The sequence below is a fragment of the Lissotriton vulgaris genome, chromosome 1_1 (assembly GCF_964263255.1).
Source record: "Lissotriton vulgaris chromosome 1_1, aLisVul1.2, whole genome shotgun sequence".
NCBI lineage: Eukaryota > Metazoa > Chordata > Amphibia > Caudata > Salamandridae > Lissotriton > Lissotriton vulgaris.
The window spans coordinates 1826956162-1826969672 of record NC_141685.1 but is presented as its reverse complement, the minus strand read 5'-3'; the positions used below and the strand labels follow the sequence as shown (position 1 = coordinate 1826969672).

Sequence of the window (13511 nt, the reverse complement as noted above, 5' to 3'; positions counted from 1 at the left end):
GCCTGCTCAAACATAGACTTGGAAAACGTGAGAACTGTGCAATAAAAGGGTACAAAAGTGTAGACTTGGCTGTGTGTCTGTCAGGATGAGGAAAGCAAAGTTGAATCCATTATAGGAAACTGAAGTGAAAAGGCTAGAAAGGTTGTGATCTACAGCCATTCCAGGAGTCCAAGAAAAACCCTACCTTTAACAAGCTTTGGCATAGCCAATAGGTCTCGCCTTTGGGACCTTATAAGTGTTTAGCCATGCAACAGTTCATGTTGTTGCACCAAGGATATTGTGCTGCATAACTAAATACTTATAAGGTCCCAAAAGCGAGACCTGTTGGCAATGGCAATGCTTGTTCACATTTGCAACCCAGTGAGTACAACTGAGCTAGCCTGGAAGAAGGCATTTTTTGCATTTTCAACCCAGTGGGTAAAACTGAACTAACCTGGAAGAAGGCATTTTTTTAAATGCACAATTTGAAAATCTGTTCATCAGTGAACCTTCTTTAGACCATCTCTTTATATGAAAATGTGCTATTAGAACTGGTAAATGCAAACATACTACCTACCGTTCAGAAATCATAAAGAGAAAAAAATGATTCAAACCAGTTCAACACAAGTAGATACATTGTTTTCAATAACATTTATTGACAATGTATTAATGTACATGGTGTTTATCCACAGAATTAATGAAAACTGAGGTAACACTTTTTTTTGCAAGATGCAGTTTGTATAATATATATTGTTACATTTGGTCCATCATACCTGAGAAAATGGCAAATAGTCTATGCTTCTCAGATAAAAAGTTTACTTTTTCTTCAAAAAAAAAAGCCCAATGGCAAACCAATTAGCAGGAACTTTGTCATTATATATATATTTATACAGACAGAAATGTATTAGTTCTAAATATTATACATACAAATTATCTATTCAACCTATTTCCAGTAATCAAAAAATGATATACAGTATGTTAATATTGTTCATGTTAGGCACAGCTCCTGTGCAGAATAAATGCGAAGTGTATGGAACGGACTTAAAACAGTCTAGATTAAAGTGGAAAGGGAGGGCATGTCAATTTCTGCATTTCTCGAAGGAATTATGGAAAAACAAAGTATCAAAACATGTCTTTACTGCCATGGGGTTGTTGACATTTGCCAAATAGCACAACATGAAAAGTAGCAATAAAAAGCTGTAACTGTATAACTGATATTATTATTGTATTATGATGGCCTATTTGCTACTACTCAAAAACCAGCTAGTTTGTGAGAATAGGCGAGATTAAAACAACAGCCCCTCGTTTCTTAGCAGATGACGAGCCCTGAAAAGCGGCCAGAGACTCTAAACTGCTTCCGTTCACTTTGGACAAGAGTTTACGTGAGAGGCTGTACACAATTTAAAGGACAGAGATAATGCCGCAGAGACTTGCAGTATTTTGCTTATGGATTGAAGACTCTGGTTATCAGATGACAGAATAACATAAAATGAAATGTGGTTGCGATACACTCCGCTCCGCCTGAAGTACTTTATTTGAAAGAGTCATGGATAAGTCTGGTGTCTGAGGAAAGGAACAGGAATCCTTTACAGCTTGGCTACCGAGATTTACCCACAGGAACAGCCAATGTTCAAAAAGACCATTAAGATATGGTTGGGACAGTTGTCTTTCAGAACAATTTTGAGTCACATTCTCACTACTCTACACTGAGGGCAGTTCCTGTCATGGCACTGACCCGCGTGAGGACGTCATTCTGGGAAATCTGCCACTGGCTTCTAGTGTCCCTGGAGGACACGGGGGTTAAAAGCACTGCCCCATGTTGAATACGGCTTTACGTGGCAGGCCCTAGTTCCCTGCCGGCCACTTGCCTTTAGGAGTTTGAGGCAGAGTGCTTTAACTTGGAAGCCCTACACATGAAAGGGACAATGATGAAGCTCTTCGATGGAGCCTGCCCTGGATGATACGGCCATCCAGAACAGGCACTTGCAAAGAGGGCGTTGGGCCATTTCAGACATAGGTACCACACTTCCTCATGGCAGTGCGGTTTCTCCTGGAAAAGCTGTCAGAGCACTCGCAGCTTTACCAGTGTCTGAACCTATGGCAACTGTTTGATCTGCAACTTATCTCAGACACAGGGATGTCCATCTGAAATATTACTTTTCTAGCACTCACAACATTTGAACCACGTTGTCAGCTTTAATGGTCCCTTCCTTTTCTGCTTTTCAACGCCATGAAATAATGTTGCTGATGCGAAAAGGAAGAAACAAAAAAGACACAAGAATACATCATGAAAATTCATCAAGTACTGACACTGAGAAGGCAGAACTAACATTCTTTTTAAAAATCCAACACCCCAGCTTGTTCTAAAGAAGTCATATAAAAAAAATAAGGTAACACTTCTTTACTATCATATCTTGGGTATTAAGGAAAAGCTTTCAGGTGGATCATAGTTAAGGATGAGAAGGCAAGATAACCATAATTGTAAATGGGAGCCACAGTTGTGGTTGAGTATTCTTCAGTATTGCAAACAAAACCGTGGGGGTGGGGGGAGATTTACTAATATTCTGTATCACAAAAGTGGTGCAAATCAGTGTAAAATGTTTATTTGGGATTTACTTTACAGCGCAAAGCTTGACTTGCACTGAAAATTAACCATAAAGTAAAGTAGCATTACCGCTGCCTTGCCTCAAGGGGCATACCATGGGTGGTACATTGGCATTCCCATGCAGCCACCCCTGCTTTTTGACACAAATCCCTATCCACTAATATTTGTCAGCAGGGCTTTTTGCCAACAGAGGTATCTTTTAGGCTTGCAGTATTAAAGAGAAATGTGAAAAACTGAGCCATGCCTGGTATTTGGCACATCATTGCTCCCTTACATTGCATATACAGTTGGCTAAATGGCTGACAGTCACGCAGACTAATCGTAGCTGGCTGATATTGCAGATGTGAACCGGGGAGCTGAAACCGAGCTATTGCTTGAGAATGGGCACACTTGGGTTTTGTAAATTTGGTCTGAATTGACACACCAATTATATTTGTTTTATTTTTAAAGTGAAGCCTATTTGTTTCCCTGACTGCAGTATAGCAATGATGCTAGTAAACGCACATTTTTCATCAGATGTGCCTCACCTGACTTCCGTGAGAACTCCTGCAGATGGAAGAGAGTATTTCAGCATTCAGAAAAATGTAACCCTGCACTCTTAAAAGATATAGCTACGGATCGTTCTGGCTCACAGTCGGGTTTGATTACGTCATATTTTGCTGGAAATCAGAGCAAGCCATCCGTTGGTATAAAAACTTCCAACCTCAAAGGAGACTTTTTTTTTTTAGCTCATGTCACACCGTTGATGGGGGATTTTCGTTTTACTTTAAATTAGGTACAGTTTATTTTGGTATTTCATCAACTCATTTTCTTAGATTGTGTGGGACACCTCATTTAATGGGCTGGCCTCTTGGCCAGACAGTTTTCGGACTGCCAACCATGCACAGGGTAACATGTGGAACGAGCTTCGTGCGGTTGGTTTATTGGAAATCTGACACAGAGCACCTTATTTCCCTCACGCAGATGGTAAAAAACAGTAAGCAAGAGCACCGCATTAAAACGCTATTCTTTCTGTGGCTATGGCCAGCCTGAAGACAACTTCAAAGAGCTAGACAAATACATTAGTTCTCGAAACCACAGAGGATGCGCCAGGTAAACAGCCCGGGTGTTTAAGATGCAGTTCGGAACCCTTTGTAGTGCTTGCCAGGTGCGCCTCTTGAAATCCATCTTAAATAATAATAAAAAAAAAACACTGGAGTGTGTCTACTTGGCGTGTGTGTTTTCTGACTTGACAAACAGGCAGGCAGCGTGGGAGACCTGAGCTCTCCAGTCCTCGGTTCCTTAAAGGTGAACCCACGCTGAAACGTTTTACAAACATCAATACAAAAAGACATCAGTTTGGCCAGGGTAAGATAATGCTTGGGGGAGAGGAGGTCACAGTGTTCAACCAAGAGAGCGTCGGTACAGCTGTATTTACACTGCACGAATCAACGAAACAGGCAGCTCGGCAATCTGTCACTTTAAACTGGAAGAGGGTGAAGCCTGCGGTGTCCGGTGTCCGACGTCCGCGCGCACAAACCTTCATTTCACGCCGTGATCCATTGAAGCTGAAATGCCAGACAGGTCCCCATCGCCGCTTTTATTCGCCTCATCTACGAACAGCCGAAAAGAGAAGGAAACCATTAACAAAGGTCATGCATGTTAAGAGCATAGATTTAGCACTCGCAAACCTGACGTCCTTGTGTTTAAATAATGCTTACACATCGGTAACTCGGGATACAACATGACATTGACAAAGTACTAAAGACACTCATGTAAAATGCCGTGCGGGTATCCGCGCACTAGTGACTCACAGAGACACTTACAAGCACAAAGTCTCGGTGATGGGACAACCTTTTACATGAAACGATTTCCAGCCAAATTGCAAAGGAAGTCTGTACAGTTCTACAGTGGGTGAGCAGGGAGGGGCCTTGATTTGAAAAATGAGCTGTCTCAGAGTTTCCTGACTGCAGCCACGCCTACAGCAAAGTAAGGTAAACCTTGTATCTTGGGCATAAACTGGAGGTTCAGTTGTAGAAGCTCAGCTTGCTGTATACTGAAGAGCTATGCACATGTGACATGCCATGTATTTGTGGTAATGCTCTTTCATGTGGATACTCTAACTGCAGATTCCTCCTCTTTAGAATATTCCCCAGGGGACAGAATCTATCCGAAAACATTTTACCAATGCCCCTGCACACGTCAGTTTCTTGCTGGACTCTTGCCGCACATAGCGTGACACAATCCTCGATACTAGAGCACAGATTCCTAACTTTGGAACCTTTTCAGATGTTAAAAAGAGTCCACTCGGAAAAACGTGAGGTGATGAATATGCATCTAGATAGACCATCCACCAGAAAAAGCATTATCGTAGGTAACTTGTTCTACTGATGGATATTTCTAATTGCAGATTCCTCACATTTAGGATAGACACCATAGCTGTACTTCCCCAAGTCGGAAGGTCAGTGGAGTGGCCTCAGAATAAAAGTCCTGCAGGACTAAACAGGCAAAATGTTCTCGTCAGACCTGGCTATCAAGTGTGTAGTACTCTGAGAACATGTGCTCTGACATCCACGTCACAGCCTGGCAGATATCAAGAACAGACACTCCGTGTTCAAACGCAATGGTAGCAGTCTTAGCCATGGTCGAATGGGCTTTCAGAACAGAGCCTGGCAGATTTTAATGCAGAGGACCATCCACCTTGACAGAGTACTCGTCTGCACCTCGGAAAACCCCACAAAAACTGATCATCCACCCAATGTTCCTTGGCACGATCGATGTAAAAGCTAAAAGCTCTTTTGGGTTCCTACCGATGGAGCCTCTCCTCTTCTTTCAAGGGGTGAGGTTGGGCAGACAATGGTAGAAGAGTCCAATGTTGAACTGAGGCACAACTATTGGCAAGAAGGGCGTCTGACACCAGTTTCTCCAGAAAAAAAGGGGGTGTATGGCTATTGCAGTGATAGAGCTTGGAGTTCAGCGGTTTCTGCTCGAGGGTGTTGGAGCTCCGGCCCCTTTAATTTCACCCCCAGCCAGGCCACAATTGAAGTAATTTTTTCACACTAGATTTGACTCATTTTAATTTTTTTTTTTTTTTTGGTGTAAAACTTTTATTGACAGTCATCATCCAAGTAACAACAGTACAAATATACAATAAGCATAACGCAAGATAAGTGAGCAGCACATACGTTTACACAGCTATTCAGCCGACAACCCTCCGGTCCGGCAGCGCATGGTGAGGATGATATGGCCAATCTTCAGGATACAGTTTTCGGAGCCATGAAGTCTTACTTTTAAAGTCCATTTTATATTGTTCCTTTTTATAAAAATAAAAACCAAACCAAACGTAGTGGCTCATTTGTAGTGATTAGATATAAAGTAGTACGGAAAAAAGAGTTGCTAGTAGAACATGCCGACCCCCAACCCCCAGGCCATCCCCCCCCCCACCCTCAAGCACAGTGTGAGCTAAAGTTTCAATGACAAAATCACATTTCTAATCCCACCCCGTGGCATCCTACAGGTTAAGCACTCATTTCCTCCTCATCATCTGAGTCTTCGTCTTCATCCTCCTGCAGCGGGTCGCACAGGTCCCCTCTGTACCTATTCCACGCCTCCCACACCTTATTCCATTTCTTTGGGTTCGCTCTGAGTTTATAAACAGTTCTTTCAGTCAACATCAGTTTATCCATGGTCCTGCACCACAATGCCAAAGTAGGTAACTCCGCCACCCCCCACCTCTGCGCCACATCGCGCTTTGCCACCATTGTACCAATTGTGACCCACTGCTGTTGTCGGAGGTTAAGATCAGTGCCCTCCCATACATTCAGGAGACAGAGGCGTGGCTCAGGTATAAGGGAGGTATCAAGGGCCTGTGAGATTGTGCGCATGACCTGTTGCCAGTATCTGGCGATGAAAGGGCATCCCCAAAGCGTGTGTAACAATGTGCCGTCTTCCCCACAACCCCTGAGACAATGAGGGGAATCAGCCCTTTGCATTTTGTGTAAGGTGGTCCTTGTATAGTACACTCTGTGTAACACTTTTAACTGTATGAGCCTAAACCTAGCCGACACCCCAGCCTCCCTCGGAGACGCCATAGCAGCATTCCAGTCCGTCTCATCCATGGCTCCCAACTCTTCCTCCCACTTTTCTCGCAATTACTGTAGGGGGTCTGGAAGATTATTCAGCAGTTTGCGGTATGTGAGTGAGGTGGCCCGTGATTGTAAAAAATCTGTAAGAAGCCGGTCTTCCAGGGGTGAGGACTCTGGGACCGTAGTTCCCGGTTCCAACACCGCCAGGAGAGCGTGTCTGATTTGGATGTATCTGTATGTTTCATTGGGGCCTAGGGCGTATTGCTGTTGAAGTTGCTCGAAGGGAACCACCCCTGCGGATGACCAGAGATCCCCCACCATAGAAATGCCTATATTATCCCACTGGGTGAACCCCTTACTAGTCCTAAGGCAGCCCAGTTTCTTGGTATCCCAAAGCGGGGTAAGCTTCGTGATGATTCCCTTCCATCGTAGCCTGGTGAGCGCCCTATACCATAAGGTGACTGTATGTTTAGTAGGGCCAATCAGGTCTTTGAGGAGGCATGGATTGTATAGGGGGGCCAAAAGACTTTGTGTTCCCAGTAGGGCCCTGTCAGCTAGATATGCCGGGTCATTGTGCGATGCATGGAGCCACTGGTTGAGTACCTTAAGTTGAGATGCCCAGTAGTAAAGCTGTACATTCGGTAGTGCTATCCCTCCATCGTACCAACCACGGTTAAGTTTGAGGTGAGCTATTCTCGGAGGATGCTCACCCCATAACAAGGTGGTGATAACTGCGGTGATTCTTTGAAAGTAGGAGGGCGGGATTGCATCTGGGGTATTCTCCAAAACGTACAGGAGGCGCGGAAGCGCCATCATTTTAAACAGGGCAGCGCGGCCCAGGAGCGTGAGCGGCAGGGATGACCAATGTCGTACATCTGCCTTTAGACGGAGAAGGGGAGGCGCCAGGTTCCGGTCGTAAAATACGGCCGTATCGTTGGTGATATGGATGCCTAAGTACTTGAAGCAGACATCGGTTAACACCAAGGGACAGTGATCGGGGAGGACTGGCCAGGGGCCCTTCAGAACATAAAGGACCGATTTCGCCCAGTTGATCGTATAGCCAGAGGCCGAGCCATGTTTGTCACAGAGTGCCAGTAATATCGGAACACTCGATTCGGGGACAGACAAGTAGACCAACATATCATCGGCATATAATGATATTCTATCTTCCCAGGCCTCCGTCCATTTAATACCCTTCAGTAGGGGTGTCTTTCTGATAATAATCGCGAGAGGCTCAAGGACCAGTGCGAATAGTAACGGGGATAAGGGGCAGCCCTGGCGAGTCCCACGAGCTAGCGAAAACGCTCGTGAGATGTGGCCATTGGCCGCCACGTGGGCTATTGGGTCCGTGTAGAGTAGCCGGACCCATGAAAGAAACTTCGGTCCGAAGCCCATCCGAGTCAGAACTGCGAACAGGTATTGCCACTCTACCATGTCAAAAGCCATTCTGGCGTCCAGTGACAAAATGGCCGCCGGTTCTGTCAGGGAATGTGCTCGTGCCAGCGCGCCATGCACTCTACGGAGATTTAACGCTGTATCCTGTGTGGCATAAAGCCGGATTGGTCAGGGTGGATCAACTGGGAGAGGAATGGAGTCAGTCTATTAGCAATCAATTTCGCTAGGATTTTCGCCTCTGCATTGATGAGCGAGATCGGGCGATAAGACGTGCAGTCTTCTGGAGGTCTGCCAGGCTTGGGGATAGCCACTATTGTCGCTACGCGTTGGTCCAAAAGCAGTGTTCCGGTCTCACGGCAGTTCTCGAACATGGCCAGCATCGGCGGGCCTAGTGTGTCTGACATCGTTTGAAACCATTCGATTGGTATCCCATTGGGGCCCAATGCTCTGCCTGTATGTAGTGCTCCCGTCGCCATACGGAGTTCCTCTACCGTGAGGTCCGCTTCCAACTCGGCCCTTGCCTCCGGTGTCAGCATCTCTAATTCTACATCTTGGAGTGCTAATTCTGCCTTCTCAGCCGTGACCTCCGCCTCTGGGGTGTACACCCCTTGGAAGTGGTCTGCTAAGAGGTCGACGATTTTAGGAGGGAGCGTGTGACACGTCCCTTCCTGGTCCCGCAACTGCAGAATGTGCCTGCCTCCGTCCCGTTTCTTGTCTAACCAGGCCAGCAATTTGTTGGCTTTGTCGCCCGCATCATAAACTCTGCATGCAGTCGACTCTATATGCTCTAACACCCGTCGACGGAGAAAGTCGTCGTGTCTTTGCTGACATAGAGTCAGCGCGTGTCGAGTGTCGTCTGACGGCGCGGTCATGTGCGCCACATTAGCCTGTTCCAACTGCAGTTCCAGTTCTACCAGTTCTTGTTTTTGTTTGCGTTTATGATCGGTTATGGTCGCAATTGCCTGGCCCCTCAATACTGTCTTGTACGCCTCTCATAGTATCGTCGGTGAGGACACCGATCCGGAGTTCTCCTGGAAATAGTGCTTAGTGCCGGTCTTGAGGGATTTTCGGACCGGAGGGATTTTAAGATAACCGGGGTAAATGGGATAGAGTCGTTTGCGAGCCCTGTCCGAGCAGGACAATGTGGCGATCAAGGGGGAGTAGTCGGATACACCCCGTGGCGCAATATGTACATCGGCAAAAGTGAGTCTTCCATCCCCCAGTGTGAGGAAATAATCAATGCGAGACAGGCAGTCATGGGTGGATGAATAGTATGAGTAGTGGCGGTCAGCAGGGTGAAGCTGTCTCCAGATGTCGACCAGACCCTGTGCCTCCAAGAAGTCCCTGAATTTCGTTGGGCCAGTGGGGAGGGAGCGAGCCGGGAACCTATCCATTTCAGTATTGGCCAGTGCATTGAAGTCTCCGCCCACCAACAGGTCCCCCTCCGGGAGCTCCAAAAGAAATTTACCCAGGTCCGGGAGTGCCGACGAGTGTAGCGCTGGCGGGATGTACACAGACACCACATTAATGGGCACGCCCTCCCACTGCCCACAGACCGCCGCGAAGCGGCCATGTTTGTCCGCTTTCGTGGAGTGATGTATGAAGCGTGACGTTCTTTTCACCCAGACCCCCGTCCCCCGGGACCCTGAAGTGAAGTCCGAATGTAGCACCATGCGATACCCTCTCCTATCTAGAGCTTTAGTGGCCGCCCCCATTAAGTGCGTTTCCTGAAGGAGGGCGATATCACAATTCAATCTCTTAATACACTGTAAGACCAGCCCCCTCTTTACCTTATCACCTAACCCCCGAACATTCCATGACATTACTTGTAGCGGTGGTACAGCCCCCACCCCAGTGTCAGACGTTACGGCAGTAGGTCGTAGGGGATCCGCCATCTTATAATCGTGCGTTCAAGTTGGTGTCCCGTAGAGTATGACGGAGCCGAAGTGACCAAGGAATTTCCCATCCCTGTACAATTATCAACACGTTTGTGCCATAGCAGTGTTAGAGGATCAGAGGCGACACACCCGGTGCCAGGAATACGGTCATGTGTGACTACTAGCAGTTTCAAAATGGTGAATAGAGCCAAACAATTCAAACAAGCAAACAAACCTAACCCCCCCGTTCCCAACACCCCCACCCGCCCTGCTTCCCTGCTACACGGACTCCAAACTGCCCGCCACCCCAATTTAGCAGAGTGCTTAAACCCATCCCATAGAAAACACACAGTTACTTGCTCGTTGGGGGTGAGGAGCACTCCGGAATTAGCGACCCCTCGTACCCTCCACGGAGGCCCTCGGCCCAGTGTCCTTGGCGGTTCCAGCCGCAGTCCCAAACATCAATGTCACGTACATTTGTTCAGGGGTCCACCTCCTGATTTAGGTCAGCCTCGTCCCTAACCGGTGAGCTTCTGCCACTGTTCGTACCAGCGTCCCCACCATCATTACGGTCAGGTGGATGTGAGCCATTCTTAGTCCGGCCAGGGCGGCGAGAGTGGGAGGTAGGACGCCAACCATCTAGCCAGTCTCGTGCAGTTCCGGGGTCGTCAAAAAACCAAGTTCTATTCTCCGCCACCACCCGGAGCCTTGCTGGGAAGATCATGGAGTAAGGGAGTTCACGTTTTCTAAGTTCCTTTTTTATATCCAGGAATGTTTTTCGCCGCCTGGCCACCTCCGCCGTGTAATCTGGGAAAAATGCCAAGTTGAGTTGAGGATTTTCACCGGCGGCGAGACTCGTGCCGCCTGAAGGATGACGTCCCGGTCGCGGTAGTTGAACAGTCTTGCTAGGATCGGCCTAGGCGAGGCCCCTGGTTTAAGTTGACCCAACGGGACCCTGTGGGCTCGTTCAACCCAAAGGCCTGTCGGCCTTCTTTTCCGTGGAAGATGAGTTTTAATGAGGTCCTCCACGTATAAATCCATCGCTCTCACACCTTCAGTCTCCGGAACGCCAAGAATGCGCACATTGTTCCGCCTGGAACGTCCCTCCTGATCGTCGAGATTGTCTTTAAGGAGCTTGTTTTCCGCCATGACCGCTTCCATGGCCGTCTGCAGTTCCGAGACATCCTCCACCAGCGACTTCGTAACAAGCTCTAGCGAGCCTACTTTTTCGGCCATCTTGTGGAAGTCCGCCCGGATAAGGGTGATCTCGGTCGAGATAGAGCCCACCGTCGTTTGGACCTGCGAGAGTGCCTTCATAACGTCGTCCAGCGTCGCCTTCTTCGTTCCCGCAGGCTCGCCTGGTTTTACGGGAGAATTTTTTCCATCCGCCGGAGGGGAAGCGGTTCTATCGTTCGTGAAGCGGTCAATACGAGTCTGAGTTGTACCGCCTTTCACACCTTTCCCGGCCATTGTTCGGTCGCGGAGAGAATACAGTTCGTCGGTTCGGTGGGATATCAAGAGAAATCACCTTCACGATGCGGTCCTCAGTTTAAGGTGAAGAGGGCTTCCGTTGCAATGATGGAGACGCCCCGATGGTCCCCACAAGGCAGACTGCCGGGTAAAGTTCGGATGGTCGTCTTGACAATCTACGGTCACCCTTCCCATAAACCTCCGTTGGGTATAGCAAGCAGTTTGTTATTGGGTAGGGCCGTCACTGGGTATGGTCCTCCGGCACCGACCACTTCCTGTCTGCGGTAGCCGAGCGGGCTGCACTTCCGGTCGGCCTCAGTTGCCACTAGAATGCCCGGAGGTGGGCCTGTGTTCCGGTCGGATCAGCACACGACGATAACTCCGTCGTCCAATTCACGAATTTCGTCCGGGAACTTGCTGCCAGTTCCGCCCGGTCTCGGGCGTTCAGTGCCGCCGTAGGAGGCAAGAATTAATCACGGATTATCGTGCGGATAGATGGAGAGGCCGCTTCCCTGCCGGAGCTAGTCCTCTATGCTGCCGCCATGTTCGGCCGCCAGCCACGCCCCCCCATTTAAATTTTTTAAAATAAAATACTTACATGCTGTGCTGTGTTGGAGTCCGGGGGCAGAGAGCAGCGTGGGAGCAGGCAGCACTACAGCGCCCAGGAGCCTGCCGGGGTGACGAGCACACCACCCGCCCCTCCCACCTGAAAGTGGGACCTTTTGCACCTCCCGCTTCGCGGGAGACGCTGCGCTGTGTTGGAGTCCGGGGGCAGAGAGCAGCGTAAGAGCAGGCAGCACTACAGCGCCCAGGAGCCTGCTGGGGTGACGAGCACACCACCCGCCCCTCCCACCTGAAAGTGGGACCTTTTAAATACCTCTTGTGCCTCTGCGCTGTGTTGAGTCCGGGGGCAGCATGCAGCGTGAGAGCAGGCAGCACTACCCACCCCTCCCACCTGAAAGTGGGGGGCTGCTTACCAACTGGTTGGGGCCAAAGAAAACGCTGGTCATCTCCTGTATGTTGCCTGCCTGTGTTCTCCCTCCCGCCGCCGCTACTCCACTCTAGCGGCCGCCGTGAGGAGGAAGAACTACATTACCCAGACCCCCTAGCGGCACTCCAAACAGCCGCCTGCCACCAATCACGCGCCTGGAGGCGCTACTAAAGGACTGCACAGCCCCCGCGTCGCGGGACGCGCGTGGGCGTCGCCGGGAGAAGCCCGGGAAAAGGGCGGGACCATCTGCGACCAGAGGCCGCCAGGCCGGGCCACCTCCCTTGAGTCTGCAATTGAGGTACATGAGAACTCACATCTAATCCAAGAGACATGGACATTACTGTGTGTAGCCTATAAGTCCAAAAACGTATGACTTTAACGAACCCACAACAGAATATTGCGTGACATTGATAGAGGGCTTACACTCATACACGCAGTAGAGGCAAAGTTGAGTTCTTTTACTCTGTGTGGGAGTATTTAAACTAGCTGGGAGTGCTAAGCATCTACTCTTAGTTTTGGCCTTATAAAACCTTATAAAACCTTCTAAAGCACAGGATATGGCCAACAAGACAAAAACACGCTCAGCTACGAGCAAAAACAACGCATCTCGTACTGAGAATCCCTTAGGTATGGCATTAAATGGGGTACCACAACCAACCGCAATTGATTTGATGCTGCAAAAAGTAAATAGGGAGATAGAACGCACTGAGAGAAGCCTGTCCACCCCAAACACACCTATACAATCTATCACCCTAGAAATTCTAGAAACATCGGTAAACGAATCGATAGAAGACCCCGCTGATACCATCCCTTGTGCCCAAGTGGCAAAAGAAACAGTTAGTAGGAAAACCAAACTAGGACCCAACAAGAAGGGCAATGTGAAAGGAAAGAAGCAAAGTAGAGCAGCAGGGGGAACTAAAAGGAAGGGGAAGGAAGTGATTGAAGAACGCGAAAGAACGCAATTAGGACAACAATTACCACCAGGATGGCTGGAGGAAGTAATGGGCGACTTTCAAAAACGGATGGAAACCTCTATTGTGAACCAACTAAAGCCAATTATAAGTAAGCTAGATAAAGCAATAAATGAATTAGCAAAGCAGGGTAAATGCAAGGCCACACCTAATAGTAAA

The 13511-nt window shown here is 48.4% G+C and overlaps 1 protein-coding gene across 1 annotated transcript in view; it reads right to left on the bottom strand.

Annotated features, from left to right (window-relative positions):
- Positions 1-611: 611 nt before the first annotated feature.
- Positions 612-13511, bottom strand: part of WASHC4 (WASH complex subunit 4) — a 975954-nt gene continuing 963054 nt past the window's right edge. Inside the window, exon 33 of the mRNA XM_086919270.1 lies at positions 612-4176. Coding sequence (XP_086775396.1) covers positions 4106-4176 — 71 coding nt within the window. The 3' untranslated portion in view covers positions 612-4105. The remainder of the gene's footprint in view (positions 4177-13511) is intronic.